Source organism: Rhynchophorus ferrugineus, unplaced genomic scaffold, assembly GCF_030347505.1.
Source record: "Rhynchophorus ferrugineus isolate W39M unplaced genomic scaffold, kcgeb_rfMv2 rfM2, whole genome shotgun sequence".
In the NCBI taxonomy this organism is placed as follows: Eukaryota; Metazoa; Arthropoda; class Insecta; order Coleoptera; family Curculionidae; genus Rhynchophorus; species Rhynchophorus ferrugineus.
Window position 1 is genome coordinate 73792819 of NW_027472581.1, and position 18899 is coordinate 73811717.

Sequence of the window (18899 nt, forward strand, 5' to 3'; positions counted from 1 at the left end):
ACAGTGCATAAATTAATAAAAAAATATAAAATTCTGAATTTAAATAAATATGGGTATATAACAGTATATTATTGGTTGCCTATATTCATTTGTAGACATAGCCATTTGAATTTGATTTGACGACATCTTTTGGCAAGATTTCTAAAACGCCTCAATAAATGTAGAAATCTAGACATTATAATTAAATAAACTAACAGTTGTCCACTAAAATTATACTGTAATAATTATATTCAGATTGTTTTCAGATTTTAAACATATTCAGGTATTAAGTATTAAGTTGTGGTGACATATTTGGCAATGTAAAAATATTTTTTTGGCATTTTTAAGGTTTTCTACTTCTACGCATGTCCAATACAACAAACGATCGATCTATGCCGCAGCCGCTGTCATTCGTGTTGGATTCTCTGGGGGGTGTATGTGACCAGGGACAGTGCTAAAGAGAAATCGTTTTCAATATTCCATTGTATTGTTTTAGTTAAAAAGTGAAGTGTCGAAAAAGGCTGTCGCCATGGGTTCGTTGTTCCGCAGTGCGGAAATGACACTATGTCAGCTATTTCTTCAAAGCGAAGCAGCTTATGCCTGTGTATCCGAATTGGGTGAACTGGGACTTGTCCAGTTCAGAGACGTAAGTACCGCAATTCTAATTATAAAAACCTATTGAAATGTACGAGAACCATTTAATAGTCTGGGTAGTATCGACCTGATAAAATGCCAATGGTTTATTTTAATATATTCTAGATATTTGGTATATATCTATGCTGATGGCACGAGTGATTTTTTAAATTCCTAGAAAGCATAACTATTGGACTCTGCCACGACCTATTCCAGCATAAAACCCATGTTAAGAGCCTTAACTTTAATAAAAAACATATAATTATACATCCGCTGTCTCTTTGTCTTTGGTTAACAATATGTTAAACCTTTACTATTATTAAATCTTTTAAAATTTAAAACAAATACTAGGCGTTTTATCGTGTTTTTTTTCTGAAATTACGGCAATCCAAGTAAAATTATTACAAAACTTCAAATGGTTTTCTAAATTCGGTGATAATAGTGGAAAACACTTCAATTTTTTCTATAAAAATTTTAATTAAACATGTAATTATCATTTTAAAATTAAAATATATCTTTCGTATTAACATAATTGTTTTATACGTTTACAATTACTAAAACATAATAGGCAAAATAGTTGAGTATTGATTTTAATATTTCTTGTTAATTTATAATAAAAACTAATGTATATTACATATTTTAACCCACTGAATTACCATGGTAATAACATAAAAGGAAAAATATTAAAATAATAGTACATAAAATATACTAAAATCATTCATTTTCGTCCGCATTAATTGTATTGATAACATCTATATTAGAGAAGTTTCAAAATTTCGGTAATATCAAGAATAACATTCGAAAAAGCACTTAATGAATCACAAGTTGATTATTTCAGATATCTATTTTAAATAAATTGGATTTGAATTAAATTTGCGTCAAAGACATGAGTGTAATATATTTTTATAAGATGAACTATAAAAAGTAACATACCATAAAATCTTTTATATGGCCACGCCTAAAAGAAAATCATGTATTGCATAATTTGTAATTGAGTTATATATCATTGGAATATATTGTATATGCCTAAATTATCATAATATGTTACACAATGCATTTCTCTATTTTCAGTTGAACCCAGATGTTAACGTATTTCAAAGAAAATTCGTTAATGAGGTTCGAAGATGTGATGAAATGGAAAGAAAACTACGTTATTTGGAAAAGGAGATCAAAAAGGATGGTATTCCTATGTTGGATACAGGCGAAAATCCAGAGGCCCCTCAGCCCAGAGAAATGATCGATTTAGAGGTACATCCACTGAGATAAACACTATCCATAGATATATACATGGAATGATTTTCTTACAGGCAACCTTTGAGAAGTTGGAAAACGAACTTCGTGAAGTAAACCAAAACGCAGAAGCCCTAAAGAAAAATTTTCTGGAGCTCACGGAACTTAAGCAGATCCTACGTAAGACTCAAGTATTCTTCGACGAGGTATGTCAATTATAGAATCAAAATTATGTTGTAAAGATTGTTCACCTAGCATGATTATATAAATAATTTATATATTTAAATGTATTCCTAAAAAATTTGGTTTGAGTAAGATCAAATTAAGATCAGGCTATTTAGGTTTACTTGAACCAAATTTCATTTATCTTATTTCGGAACAAATTGAACAGATTTTCTTTCAGAATGCCAATGTTCAAACTTGCCCAAAACTTTATTTTTAACATTCACTTAATTGTAAGATGCTGTATTTTACTTCGTAATTAATCTTATATCTTGTTATTTAACTTGGTTGGAGTTTTCAGTAAAATTTTGTTTCAGTTTCTATTATTACACTATCAAATGTGCACTCTATAGGGTATGTTATAGTTCTTTTCTTGATTAACTTTTCGTCAGTCCATAACTGTTTTAATAATTCTTTCATCATAAGTATCTATTGTATATAACCTTTCTTTACGTTTTTCACAAATTAAAACTTCAGTTTTTGATACATTAAATATCATTGTTATATAGGGTAGGAATTGGCTATTAACATACCCTGTTTAAAACAAACTTGATAATTTAAATATGTATTAAGTCATAATTTATAATGCATTATCAATATTCTATTAATGCAGTATAGGTAAGTGTCACATTAACTGGAATAATAATGAAGAATATTTTTATTTTTGGGCATATTGTATATATACACTATCATTGAAAAGTTTTTAGGCACTTTGTGTGTTGATGAAAATGTTTATTTAAACCGAACCGGACACAAAAGATATATTGGGTATTTTAAATATTCTTAGAACTGGTTTATATTTTATAATGCATGGGGATTCTCCAAGAACTACATACATTTTAGCTGGTGCTCATCTTTAATATCAATTGGTTTAGCTTCACTAATTAATTCCATGAATCTTTTTTGAGACTTTCAATTTCTCACACATCTATTCGTTAATGTTATGCAAAACAAAATTCCTTCGCCATTTAATAATTACAAGTTGTTTGAAAAAGTTAGAATTTTGGACCTAACGCTTCAATATTAGTGCTTTAGTTTGAATTAATGTAACTAACAGTATTGGTTCGTGCTAAAATGTTCATACTTTTGTATATTTATAATGGAATGACCAACGAGACGTTATGTAGTGGACAACTATATTATTGCACTCTGAGACTTTCATTAAATATAGAAATCTTCATTTCATTTTTACATTTCTGGCTATATAGTCTTTACATTCACATATTTATATAAATTAGCAATAATACTCTGAGGGTCTCAATATTGAGTAGAAAACGTTAGGTATTAGCAAGAGCTTTTTGATGATAGTGTACATTTTATATAGTCTTGTTTAATTTTATTTTTTTGTATCAATCTTAGGATCAGTTCTCGAACTCCAATCAGGAACAAACCGAAAGTGAGCAAATAACGCAGCATTTCATATTTTTGTAAGTTGTTCAAGGTTTGATTAAGAGCTATGGTTTTTTGACCCCAATCTAACATACGTTTTATTTTTTCTCTAAATACAGCATCTTACATTGCATGCTTTCTGGTTTGGTTCCGTTTTGTTTTATTTACAATACGAACGTTTATTTCTCTCCACTCCCTTGTTATTTTGATAACCACTGAATCCATTAACATGAGGTAACTGTTGACCCAACCTGGTCAAATGCTTAATATTTATTATTAGTACTGATTTAATGTTTTTATCTGATATAGAGCTATTTCAGATAGGTTTTAAAATAGGAATGATATTGCTATAGTACCAGCCTGGTATCACATTGCAGTATTATAATTTTATTTTTAAAATTTGTTTTGTTTTTGTTTTTCTCTTTAATTGTGGGTGGTTTTAGTTCTATTTTATTCTTTGGTGAAGGATATCACTATGGGTTTCAGTGAAAAGCATTAGTTATGGGTTAATGTGCTTAACAACATCGAATATGTACAAAAAAAACGACTGGTCTGATTTTAAGAGAAGTTTAGATTCATAAAATTGACACATTTTAAATTATTTTTGTAAATAGTAATGAGTTTAATCTAAGAAGAACCACCACTATAATATAATTAAATAAACATTAAAGTATGTGAATATTGGAACAGACCCCTTCTATCATCTGTTTTTAACTTAACATAATATTGAAATAACATCAAAATCGCCAGAATGATGTAAAAAATGATTAAACAAATTCCAAGTTTGAATGTTATAACTTTAAACCCTTTATTTAATTTCATATAGTTCATATAATTTATCATCTTCTCTAATGTGATGTAATTTTCTCTTAACTTTAATTTATATAATATAATCTATCCATATATTTATAAGTACTAAAACAAATATTCTCGTGCGCCTATTATTTCGGTAATAACATCCATAAATATATATTTACTCATATTACTCATATTGTAATCAATAATTTATAATCTATATTACCAATATATGGATGCTAGTGGATTTAGGCTATAATGAAACTATTTTTATCGACCAACATTTAAGTACTCATATATCATCATTATGTGATTGTGTTGTATCATGTATACAATATCGTGATTAGGTCACTTGTCATTTTCGCTTATTTAGCCAACTATGCTTGTTTAATTATTAAAAAGCACTAATATATAACAATTACTCAGCTTTTATATTCTAACACTGTGTCCTAATTAACAATTAATAAGTTTGATGCTTCAAATACATATTGACGACACATGTGGACTGGTTACACGAGCATGCTTTGAACAGAAGACACCAGACGTGATTTAATTGACTGTGACTAATTATTTGGGCATATACCTCGACAAATGTCATTTATTTGGCTTCGATAAGATTCATTAGAAATATTCGGATTTTCGTGTTTAAATCAAGCTTTATTAAAGAGGATTGTTTATTTGTATCAGATTTTCATTAGTTATTTCTAGGAATAATTTCTTAATATAATCACTCAGATACTAGGTTGTTCAATATTATCTGTATTTTGAAATATATTATAGATATAATAAGTATATTATATTTAAGAATATTTTTCCATATGATTTCCCTGAACGTACATTTGCCTTGTGAAATTCTAAAAATCTGTGGAACTATATATTATTTTGATAAAAGTGGTTCTCTATGCATACATTTCTTACATATGGAAAAAGCCAAATTTAAAGGCAGGTATGTTTGGTCAATAGGATGTTTCAATGTGTTTTCTTCTATGGCCTGTGTCTTTTCTCAGGAATTTTTACATCCAGCAAAATTCCCGTTGAAACCCAAAAGAAGTGATGCTTTGTTGGAAACTTTTTGAACAATCTGTTTACAGCATATTTAAATATCATACTGATATTTTGTGGAAAATCCTTTCAGTTAATGTTGAACAGCTGTTATTTGTATTTAAAATATTTTGCTTTTACATTCCTGATATTAGTAAAAACTAAAATATAACAATTTTAATGCTGCTCTAAAATGATCCTTACTTGTCCAAATAATTTGTTTAGAGAACTGATTTTAGTTGCAAAATAATTTCAAGTGTTCCCATAATCCAGTTTACATGATCGTCCAGCAAGCTTATCTACCCGATCACTAACGACGATGTCCAAGCTTGAGCCAATGAATAGTCTTGATGAACTAACTCGCAAGGGTGGCGTTTTGGTTTTTCTTATTTTTGGGTTCGTTCTTTTTGTGTGTTTTTTTTTGTTTTGTTTTGTTTTCTATACCCTCGAACCTTCGGGGGCTTTTTGCGATGTGTTGCCAGGCTGAACACCAAGCCTCTGTCCAGATGGCTGATCCGTCACGTGAAGAAGAACAAGTCACTCTGTTGGGCGAAGAGGGCCTACGGGCGGGCGGTCAGGCCCTTAAGCTAGGGTTAGTGTGCCTATTTTCAGCCAAAGTAATAAAGTACTGTTACGTTGTAGGTTACACCAAAATGTCTTCAATATTTTCATTAAACGTAATGAAGTTTAAAAACCAGTGATTTTTGTTGATAGTTTATAGCAATGTTTCAATTTTTTCATTTAAATATATAGGATTATAACGAATAAGGGTATGAAGGTAACGAAATTATATAACGAAATAGGATTATTGTCGACTATCTCTTGATAATTATTACAAAAAGATATACTGAACATTGTTTTACCATGATTTTTTTTTAATTCAAATAGATTGAATATCCGAATTTCATTTTTATATTGTGTCCTTATCATGTTTGGATATGAAGGTATTAAACTATAGTCACAATGTTGTGTTCGCATCACCAATTATTTCGATGTATAAGCCACTATCGACATATTTATACAAGATAACCAGTTATTTAACATTAATTTATCGAAATGTGTATAAACTTGTCAACCTAGATTACTTAACATAGATTAAACGCGAATTAAGTTATTTGAGAGGAAATATCTATATTGGTATAATAAATACATCGGCCCTAATCACTGGTTTTTAATGTTTTATACAATTGCAATATATCAAGCTCGTCGTTTATTTATTGATAAGCAATAAATAACCACTGGTGTAATCGTATGTTCTTTTGCTTTCGAAAAAATGTCGTGGAAAGAATAGAATTCTAATTTTCGCCATTCAGCCTTATTGCAAAACAATTGATAGTTTTCTATTGCGATAGTTTTAATTAGTTACATGTCGAATTTAGATCACCAATAATACACGATATCCGGTTTTTTAATCAATGTTTTATTAATGAACAAATGATTGTAATTAAAACTTGTATATTATTATGTGGTTGGGTATATAATCATAATAATGTTTAACAACGGTTGGGGATATTTGTATGTTTAAAAAAATCATATATAATTTCATTATTTTGTTGTTATTTCATATATAGAAAGTTCAGTAAAGTGATTAAAGAAAACTTTTTAAGGGTTTGCATGTTTTTCAAAATTAGGACTTTTCTGATTAAATCAATACACCCAACGTTTTAAAGAAGCAGGTATTCATAAATTGCAATGATATACACTTATTAATAATATGTACCAAGCACCATCTAGCGATAATAAAACTAATGTTTTATCTTTATTTCAACGGCAGAGGTATATATAATACAAACTTAAATTGAGTTGGCCACTCAATATTAAAACTTATGGGCTCTTTAGTGACCGGTGTCCATTTTTTTTATTTTGTTTATTTGATTGAAGTAATAGAGGTAAATAAAAAATACATACAAAGCGAACATATTTATTAATACAAACTGATTTTTTTCTTGCGATCTGCGCTAACAATGAATTTCGAACCTCGCACATCTCTAAAAATATTATTGATATATTAACAACAGCATATTATGTTAAAAAATAGATAATAATTCAGCCCTAACTTTTAATAATACTTATAAAATAGTTATATATATTTTGTGTTTGTTTATAGAAAAAATATAAGGTCATGTCAGCTCGATTACAGTATGTGGTTCACAGCACGCCTTAAACAGAGATCCGATATGGATTAAACATAATAAACAATAGGTAAAAAAATTAGCACCATTTTGGTAACATGTTCAGACTAATGTAAACCCTTAATTATAATTATTTTAAAATGTTATAATTCTAGTAGCCATTAAAGACAATTTTGATAAAACTTTAAATTAGGGGTCGCTAATAGTAACCACAGTTCGATAATCGAACATAGAACTCAATGCTTTCTCGGAATCAGTCTCCCGTTATCTTTGACGTGACATCACGGGCTTGAATGGTTATCTTTTCTGTGTCTGTGTAACATTAATCTACTAATACAGGCTTAAAACCGTTTTATTTGCAACTGAATAACAGTGGGTTGTAATTATTTAATTTAATTGATTTTTGGACATATAAAAGGTTTTTTGTCGTTTTTGCAGCATTCATTCATGATGGCCGATACAATTGTTTATGGGGAAACACTAAGGCAAGGTCGTTGTATCGATGTTGTACAATATCGTACTTAAACATACAACTTAAATATCGTTTATTTGTTGTTGTGCTATGAATTGGAATCGCTTCAAGAATCAAAGAAACTATTTCAAACGTACTATACTTTTTTTCGGAAAGAAATGTCAACTATTTTATGACAGTTTGGAAATTGATTAAAAAATTTGAGTGATTTTTACTTCAGTAAATAATGTATTTTTATTATTATATAGTCAAAAAGTCTGGGTATGTCTGTTTGGAATATTTGAATTAAATTAGTATAATATAGATTCCATTTAAGACTTAGTTTTATGAATGTAGTGAATAGGCAACAAAAGATGGCAAAACCATCTGCTAAAAAATGTTTCTGTTGAAATATAAGATTAAATCATAATTGAAGAAGTTATAATATCCAAATATATTACCAGAATATCTTGGTTTGAAGTAAGATGAATGAAAGTAAACGTTCAATATTTATCAGAGATTATATAAATTAATCTGTTAATACACATAGTATTGGGCATAAGGTGTCTTCGTATATCTTAAGTCATCGTGTATCTTATCCAAATATAATGATCCACATTATATTTGTTTTATATTGTATATTACAAGGGTTGCTTTTAATATTTCAATTGTGTTGGTTAGATGCTAGATGCTATATTAAACAGCGATATCTATTGGTGAAAATGCAAAGGATCAATTAAACAACTGTTAAGCAATAGATCAGAACGTATATTTGTATACAGACACTAATCATGGAACGCTCAAAATTGCATTTTCAACATTTATTACTTTTGTTGTTTTATTTGAAAACATCTTTAACCAACTCTGCTCAGTCCTATACCGTTTGTCGCTTTTGGTTGAAATTATTTAAAAGCGGTAAGTTCATCATAATATCAGTGTTATAGAAGACCAAAAAACTTCCAAGACAGTGAAGTTTAAGAATTATTCGATGTAAGCCCATCTAAAACTTTCAGACAACTTGACAGTTCTTGGGTCAACAGCTCCCAAATATTTACAGACGATGGAAAATATTCAATAGGAAATATGAGAGATATGACAACACTCGGCCGATGTTGCAATTCGAATGAGAAGTTCTGTCGTACCCAATATACATAGTGCCTTCTAGTTGCCACTTATTCAGGTCGATTCAACACGGCTTGACACAAGGTTTGAAAATACTGAAGAACTCTGAAAATAGATCGATTTTTGTATCACTGCTAAATGAACGTCGTTCTTTCTCCACCGTATCGTTGCACAAAAGATGAAAAAAAGTTAGTAAAAAATAATGGAAAATATTTTGACTAACTGTATCAATGTATATGTATATGTTATGTATATGTAAAGTATATGTTATGTATTTTTCTCATTAAATGTCTCTTTAACATGAAAACTGACCATAATACATAAAAAGTCTAATATAACGTTTACAAGAAAAGTGTCGTTTCTATTATATACTTGAACTTAAAATAAAATTAACCATATGACTTAATAAGTTTTTAGTATAACAGAAATGTTTGTATAAAATTGTAAACACATTTTTAAATTCAGAACTTCAGTCAATAATTGATTTTCGTGGTAGAAAGTCTCGAAAAAAAACTTAATTAAGACGAAATAATTTTTATTCACTATTTTGAAAATAAAAGAAATTTCATTAAAACTTCTATTTGCAAAAAGAAATACAATTTTCAAATTTTGGAAATTAGTAATATTCAGAAATAATATGAGTCTTGAGTAATTTTAAGCCCTGTATTTACTCGTTTTTTTTCTAATGGTTTAACTTAACTTTCAGTGCAGATTAATTTAAGAGTGCACCGATAAACTTAATTCGCCTTTTAACAATTAAACACAAATAGTGTGGCAATAGTTTTTGCTAACTTAAAGCGTTTCGGTAGTTTTCTTAAGGATAAATTTTATGAAGGTTGGCGAAAATTCATTGAAGATCGGGTAAGCATTGATTCCTTGGGTATTAAAATGATCAGTTTACATTCTTATTTCATGAACTATCACATTTATATTACATATCAAGAATCGATCGTTCTTAACTAAAAAGGTTTTTTATATTGATAAGCAAAAAAAGTCCATTGATCCAAAAAATAGGAATACCTTTTACGATTTTAAATATCGCTTTACATATCCATGTATACAATATATATTTTGGAAGGCCATAGTACTACAATAAACACATAAATAATGTCGAATACTTATTGTTTTTGATGAGCAAAAGCAATCACCGTAACCGCAGTATTATATTATAATACTTAAGAAATGTGTATACAGAATTTGTAGTCTTATAAAAATAAATAATTTGTGAGCAGGATGTACCCAAACTTTTTACTCATTGACTAGCAATAATATAATAATACTGAGTCGATTGAAATATCCATATATTTCGAAAAAGTATGACCTTATACTTGACCATTTCTAAAGAGGTTCTTCACGGTAAATTGCGATTTTCAGTTCGTAGCATAAGGTAGTAGAGGTCGTAAAAATTCGCTAATCTAACAAACGCCCGCTGTTCAATGTGTGTTGGGTGTAAAAATATCTGAGCCTTTCAGTTTTGATTTCGTCCAAAACAAATCAGATGTGTGCAGACTAAAATTAGACTGAAAACGTGTATACACACATCGGCGCTTGCATGTTCTACGTAGATCGCGTCTGTAAAAAGTGGTAATCGACAAAATACTTGAAATTACACACACTTAAGTGCCACCGATGTCGTCGGCTCTTTTCGAACATCATTTTTTATACGTAACAGAATAAAGACGTTGTTTTAGATAATTAGTGACGCATGTTAATAACCGATGATAACATACCACATTCTAGATGACCCGTTTTTTAATATTCATAACTTTTAGTATGAATTTCTCACTAAACCATGTTGTTATCTTTAACATTTATATTGAACATCATGTGTCAGCAAACCACTCAAGAATACATATAAAAGCGTACAAGTTAGGATTCCAGATACTCATTTCCAATAAAATAGTAAAAAATTAATTAACAAAACTTTCTTCTTATTTTTTTTTTGTTCTCTCCATTATTATCAAATACATCTCTTACCTTGGCTTTCGCTATATATTATCCTGATTTAGCTGTATGGTATTATTTTAATATGAAGACACCTCTGTTAATTCAAATATGAGATTCTCACTAAATCTTGTTGCGACATTTATATTGAACATTTTGTTCCATCAAACTACTCAAAAATACATATAAAACTGTACAACTTTAAGGTTCAAGATACTCATTTCCTATAAAATAGTAAAAACTTAATTAACAAAACTTTCTTCTTATTTTTTTTTTCTCTCCATTCTGGTATCAAATATATCTCTTATCCTGGCTTTTGCTATATATTATCCTGATTTAACTATAGGTTTTTATCTTACTATCAAAACACCTCTATTAATAATACATGTTGCTATCTTGTTCATCTGAACATTATTATTAAAACTTACATTATTATTAAAACAATAAGAAGTTGAGAAATAAGAAAATGTTTTTTAATTTTCAACATAAGAATTAAGTACTATCAGACTGATACAATAATCATATATCAGAAATATTTTAATTATGTGCTGCGGTGTCACACAGCAATATCTGCGTGTGAAAGAGCGAAGTATAAATGTAAACAATTCTTACACAACTTAACTCAACTACTAAAGTCGATGGTTTTGACATTTCTCTACATAGAATAAAGGTTTTCCACATCCTATTATTGAGCGATTTACTATGGATCACTCAAAATTGCATTTTCGATATCCATTACTTAATTCAAAACATAATATAGGATTTAATGACACGTATGCATGTGTTTTGCATAACCTTTAAGTACTTTTTTCGTCTTTTATTACCAAATATTTCGCTGTATGATAAAAAAAAACTAAGATCACATAGTGTCTTGTGATTCCCACAATAAAATTATATTTATCTTCCTCTTCTGATATATTTCGAGGAATCCATTATGTTGTTAGGGTTGTATTATTATAACTAATTCGAGGGGACTAAAGGTATCAGCCCACCTCCAAGTGCATCTGAATTGTCCCCTAACAAATTTTAAATCATATTGAAATCGGAGTCGAGAACACATACACCGACAAGGAATCCCGGATCCCCTGGTGTTGAATTGTCTATGTAATAAATAACGTTGCTAGTCCATACTGATTTAAATCATCGAGAACATTTTGCCTCTTTATTTCATGATTTGATTTAACTAAGGACACTTGCAAAGTATATATGCATAATATATTTGGTTCACCAAACAGATGCAACCTTTCGCTATCTTTCAAATTTGCCAGCTTAATTGTTACTAAATCTAAATGTCTGTGTAAAAGTTCGTAAAGAATTTTGCATAGAGGAAGAGGATTATGTGATCCTATCTCCCTCTCCTCTCTCTACCCCCTCTCCTCTATATCTCCTCTCCTTTCCCTCTCCTCCCTCTATCTCCCTCTCCTCTCTCTATCTCCCTCTCCCTCTCCTCTCTCTATCTCCCTCTCTCTCTATTGGACTTTATAAACATTGTATTAATTTCTAAAAATATTCGTCATAGTCATTCATCTCTCGCTATATTTAACAAATTTGTTTGTGTTGGTATTTTGTAAAGCCAATAATACGCTAAAGTTGCTAAAAATCCTTAATATATTTTGCTCCATCGTTTCTCATCAACTCATTGAATCTTGTATACTTCTAAGATTCTTTAACTACCATAATTTGTGGCATATTTTTGCAATATATAAGCTTTTAATATTTATTTAATATGTAAACAAAACATTAAAATTAAAAACTGCTAAAATCATGAAAACAATGTTCTCCCCTCCCCTGTCTCTATTCCACTATTCTTTCTTTTCACCTCTCTAATTTCTCGTTTTTTCTACATAATTTAATCTTCATTAATTGTAATGACACATATATTTATATATTTACATAATACATGTACATAATTTTTATCTCTACTTAATGTTTAAGTAAACAAAATAATTTAAAAGTGAATGTGGATAAAGTTACACATAATGTGTCACAAAATGTTAATCATTCAGAAACGAATTACTATAAAAACTTAACACCACCACATAATACAACCATCTGTATGTATGTATCTTTAGTTAATTACAAACATATTTACTTGCATGAAGTCTGAACTATTAAAAACCACTAAACATTTCTATTCAGCGCACATACTAATAAAAAAAATAGTTGAATAATAATTAATATCCAGCTTGCCGAATGAGATGTAGTCTAGTGCTTTTTGAGATTCTAGTGTACTGACTCTCTCTCTCTCTCTTTCTAGGTTAGTTATATTTGTAGTGTTCATGCTAGGTGTATTATTATCGTTTATATTTTTTATTTTACCACAATCTACAGGAGCTTATTTTTGTGTGGCTTTTGTATCTTTGTCATATCTTAATTTGTTTTTTTCTCTATGAAATGGTCGACTGCATTTGATAATTTATTTTTTCTAAATAATATAACAAATAATGTTAGTGTGACAATTAATTTCATCCTTCAAAGCTGTCATTTATTAATTTCGTCCGGTTTGTAACAAACCAATATACAGTCATCTATTAGGTCTTTAAATAACTTCTCGATGTCTTCCAAAAAATAACGTTAATGGGACTGTTTATGTATTGTCTACAATAACAACGTATACGATAACAGCAAGTCTATCTTGAAATGGAATGTAGCAAGCTGCATGCGAGGTATTAACTAAATTCTTGTTTCAAAAGAAAGTCATTTTTTGAAAGACTTTTATATGCATACATCTTTCAATGACTCCGTCATAGAAATCTGACTGAATTTCAGGGATGGTGTGTTCACAAGTGTTCACTATGATTTCGTAAAATCCAACAAGAAAAAGCCTAAGAGAATTAAATCTTAAGATGTTGGTGATTGATTCACGTCATCTCTGCAAAATATAAGGCGTACCCTCAAATCATTCATGCACAATGTCAGTTAGCGACTTTTGGAGCACCTACATAGCTCCTACATGGCAAGATAATAAAAACACACGATTCACTCAACTTTGGCTAAAAACACTGGATGTGGATTAACACTTAGCTGTTTCAAACTTCACAACAATGTCTAATATAGTCAAATCCCAACACAATGCTATTTTAAGAGCAATCATCAAGAGAATCTGATGTTTAAAAACACTAAACTAATCTTAACAAAACAAGGACTATAAGACCAACTTTATCAGGCATACCATCCTCCGTCTTTTTTGTATTCATAGCCAACAAGCACGATCCTCATCGGTTGGTCACACAGTCACGATAGACGCTTGTCTAAATAAGATAACTCTAAGTTAGAAAGATAAGATTGGGAGAGCTTCAATATCAGATCACCCGCCCTGAAGATTCTATAAGGATTTCGAAATGTTGACCAGTTTTAGTCAATTAACTGGATTCCAATCCCGAAGCCAATAATTGAGGTATGAATCAACATATATATTGAAGTACATTGAGTCCGCGCAAGTTGAAACTGACCAGCGTCGAAAGGCTTATTTTCTCACATGTACTAACCGGATCATGCCCCAACGCTGTCAATGAATGAAACGTGTGTTCTACCTTTGATAGAATCAGTAGGATGTGGTTTATTACAAATTGATCAAACCGAATGAAACCATCACTAAAGATCACTGTAGAATACAACTGATGCGTTTGAACTAAAAAATCTAAGACCAGACCAGGTTTAATTTGGATTTAGAAACTGCTAATATAGTTATTCCACATACATTGCCCATATCGATTGTCATTTGTTCAATAAACAAAATGTTCAATAACAATAAATAAAAAGCTTTTTCCATTTTCAATTATATATTTTTACAATTTATTTTACCAAAGGATTTTTTTACCAGGAAACATCACTAAAACGTATCCAAAGTACATCACATTGAGTCAATGTTGTGAAAACTTATTGTTTCCGCATTTATGTGATGCCAACCGAATTCTTTTTAAGTGTCAGGCGTTTTGTAAAAATTAAAACTGTTATTTATATAAAACGAGAACTTAAATAAACCGGATCCATTTTGAAGGCAATTACAATGAGAGATCAACAACCGGTAAAAAACAAACATGTTATTACATTAAGAAAAAGGTGGACAACCGATGGAATGAACTATGGGAAATCCCGAATTAGAATTAAATTAGTTGAGGATGATAACCTGGTGAGAGAGTGTGGTTGAGAATGTGCCTTGTATAAAATACCGTTTCCCAGTCAGACTACTAAGTGAAAGCTTGAAGAAAGAGAATGGTAAAATTTATCCTTACATGATACTGTCATTGCTGTGATATTTATTGTTAATTTTCTTAATAAATGCAAATACTTGAATTCGGCATTCAAAAAATTAATCCTAATAGATAATTTTTGAAATGGAGCAATATTTTTACGTTATTAAATAAAATCCATGTATCTACTTTTATCCAAATGTTGGCCTAATCAAGACTCTGTCTTAAATTAGTTCAAAAACTGATTAAAATTTCGTAAAACTATAAAATGGAGTAAAACATATAATACTATTAACACGTTTAAAACATGAAGTATTTAGACGGAACCGTATTTCTATACATGTTTTCTGGTATATCTTATTCTTGGAAGTAACATATAACTGTTGTAGTAATTTATTTACAAAAATTAATTTGATGCTATTAATAAAGTCGATAACGTCACCTTAACGACGGATTTACTTAATTTGATAAAACAGCAAACTGATGGATGACTTTAATTTCCGATTATTCAGAAAAACAAATACAGTCGGCCGATCAACGAGACAAATGTCAAAGGTCATGTCCGAATCGCTATTTTACGTAACACTTGCATTATTGTGGGCAGGTCAAATTTTGTTCCAAAAAAATAAAATTATTTTATATCTTAAAATACTGTGTGGGTTTTGTGACAGGTCTAGCAACGTCAACATCTTAAGTTTGGTAATAACCGTTCTAAATACAAGAAACAGAAATTGATAATTTTAAAGCGTTTGGCTATTCTTCTTCCTTTCTTATATTATTGAGTATACATTGATCTAGGGGTGTTGACCAGAAAAATATCGATATTTCGATATAATTTAAAAATTAAAGAAAATATCGATATTTTTTTGCAATATATATGGATATATTTAATAAACCCTATTGCAATTAAGTACCGAAAAATAGCAGACCTTTAAATACCAAGATACGATTATAATAGATAATTAAATGATGTTTTATAATATTTAAGAAATATAATTAAATTTTTTGAAAAAATATCGATATATTGGTATCCCTACATTCAGCATAAAAACACAATTTCTCGTGACTTGTTTTACACAAAAATTTTTAATTTTTTGTAACATGTTCATGTATGAAATTATCTTTCCAAAAATTACTTAAACTTTTAAAAAAACATTCAACATTTAAGAAATAATGCTATGAAATGTATATGATTTTGATAATGGACATCTGAAATGTTTTACCTCCATTTTATTTTGGCACTTTTCTTTCTCAGCATAGTATTTTAATGATATCTTAACAATTTCATTAGATGTGATCTTTGACATCCTGTCTTAAAATCCAAACTTAAGATATATATATATATATATATATATATATATATATATATATATATATATATATATATATATATATATATATATGCGTGTGGTTGCGCGAAACATGGGTTTGCTAATGTGTTGTGTTGTTGAGCAGCACGAGGGGGGCACTAATCCCACTGAGTCTATGACCAGAGCTCTGATTAACGAAGACTCTATCGCTAGGCAAAGTGGTCCTGTCCAACTAGGGTACGTATAAACCAGCACCATGATGGAAACGAAAACGAATCGGTCGAGGAAACGTCAGAAACATAAATACACCATTTCATACTGATTTTGTACCCTTTCCTTTTTTATTTATCAGTACCATTTTGAACTAATCAGGGTCACAGGCGTGGGATTAGTATTAGTTGTGATGTGATTCGAAACGTCTTATAATGAATCCGATAAGGTCGTTCTGCAAATAACAGTGACACATCCAAACGGAAGGACATGCCTTTTTCTCATTCAGTACTATTTATAATGGACATGTATCAATACAAACGCTAACAAAAATATAACTTGTGAATCTGTATATAGATTAAACTATAATTATTGAGGAAAGAAAAATCTAGTTAACTATGCGGAACTTGTTTATTAAATAATGCAGTCTTTTACCTATCCTTATCTTCGTTTGTCACGGTCGGGTGGATAGTGCTTGAGAAATCAATAAATAAGCATTTGTTATAAAAAAGTTTCACGGGGTGACTTCCCGATATTAATTTGCTATGATTCCATGGGTGAAAAAGGAATGAGCCCGTTTGAATTTGAGGAAAGCTTCGATGGCTTATAGGTGGTATAAGGAATGAAACTGAACGTCCTGATATTCTGTTAAGCCTAAAATATTGAATTAAGATGGTGAAGAAACACAATTCAATTATTACAATACTTTATTATGCCATGATAAAGTGTAGTTAAATATTGAATCTCGCAAGTTAATACGCACAAGTCAAGTTTGTAACTCATAATTTTTATGTTTTTAAAAGACAGACCCTTTTATGGTTTGCTAAGAAACTTTATGCCGGCTTGGTTGGCGCAGTGGTTAAAGCGACTGTGTTGTCTTGCAACAATCGCGGGTTCGAATCCTGCTGGGTCATGGTCGGAAATTTATGTTTGTGAGCATTTACAATTGTGATTGTCCAAAAAGAAAAAATGCAAAATCCGACAAGGAAAATAATCCCAGTCACACCGATAACCGGGCTGGGTACGACTGGATGCATTCTGGGTCAGTAAAGGTGGCAAAATTTCAACAACCTATTGGCGACAAATGTGTAAATTCGCCACTGACCTACTATATTCAGTAAAGGAAATTATCTTACACCATGAAAGCACTGTGACAACTGTAACTCTTCAGCAATTAACAGAAAACAAATTAGAGTTATAAAAGATGTTGCCCATTTACAAGATTTGGCAATATTTGATTTCTGGCGTTTGACTTTTTCGAATCCAAAAATGAAGATCAAAGATTGTTTGGTCTTTATTTTTAGGCAGTTCTAAAAACAGTTGAAGGAGCTTTTAAACTATGGAAGCAGAAAATGATTGTTACGAAAACTTCAGCTAATTTATAATTTTTCTATCCTCAATAATCGTAACTTAACCGTGAGATAACATTTAAATCTTCAGTTTTATTATAAAAGTGCTGAAATATTCGTTTACTAGTATGTAAGGCTGGATATTCGATTCCCATATCCTTCAACACATAACTTTTTTTAATCATTAGTAAGTGAAAAGCAACTACTTAGGCATTCTCATCCTTTCTCTTTAATAAAAATTATCCAATATATAATTTGACATGTATAAAAAATTTATTGATATGATCTAACATCCTGACTAGGTTTGTAGAAAATTGAAGAACATTTTTATTTAAGAAGAATTAGATTAAAAACAGCATTAATGGGTTTGCCGCTTTCAAAAATGTCTTATTCTAATAAACTCATGTAAAATATTAAATTAATTAGAAGCCAAACTAAATGATCATAAGAATCATTATAAGACGTTTTTGATATTAGGTACGTTTAATTAGATAAATATGAAGTAATTTAATTACAATAACTGACTAATAGATTTTATTACTCGATCAATTTCTTTTGTACATACATATATTTGTGTATTTTTTTAATCTCAACCATTTGCTTCATATGTTTCAATATTATAAAAACTACTTGTGATATCCTCCCATCAATCAAAACGGGATTTCGCACGAAGTATTATCGTGCAATTTTGAAGTTGTTTATGACAAGTGCATTAATTCATTGAACCATATTATAATTGTTTCTTTTTTTTATTATAGATCTGGTTTAATATTTTAATATATTTGGATATAAACAACCCGAAATATTATTTTGTATCAACTAAAATGGGACATATGAATCACTTTATGCGATAATTTATTACACACATATTACGTCATTAATATTCACTCAGTAATACA

The 18899-nt window shown here is 29.7% G+C and overlaps 1 protein-coding gene across 7 annotated transcripts in view; it reads left to right on the forward strand.

Moving 5' to 3' along the window:
• The first annotated feature begins 192 nt into the window (after window positions 1–192).
• The window catches only part of Vha100-1 (V-type ATPase subunit a family protein Vha100-1), a 30703-nt gene continuing 11996 nt past the window's right edge, over window positions 193–18899 (forward strand). For 2 of the 7 annotated variants that reach the window (XM_076394638.1, XM_076394641.1), the window contains exons 1-6: window positions 193–262; window positions 328–413; window positions 476–625; window positions 1684–1860; window positions 1920–2048; window positions 3424–3491. In XM_076394638.1, the coding sequence (XP_076250753.1) occupies window positions 345–413; window positions 476–625; window positions 1684–1860; window positions 1920–2048; window positions 3424–3491 (593 nt within the window). In that variant the 5' untranslated portion in view covers window positions 193–262; window positions 328–344. Of the gene's footprint in view, window positions 263–327; window positions 626–1683; window positions 1861–1919; window positions 2049–3423; window positions 3492–5771; window positions 5882–16586; window positions 16679–18899 lie in introns of those variants that run through there. The other 5 variants (XM_076394636.1, XM_076394639.1, XM_076394637.1 and 2 more) reach the window with 4 other exon arrangements.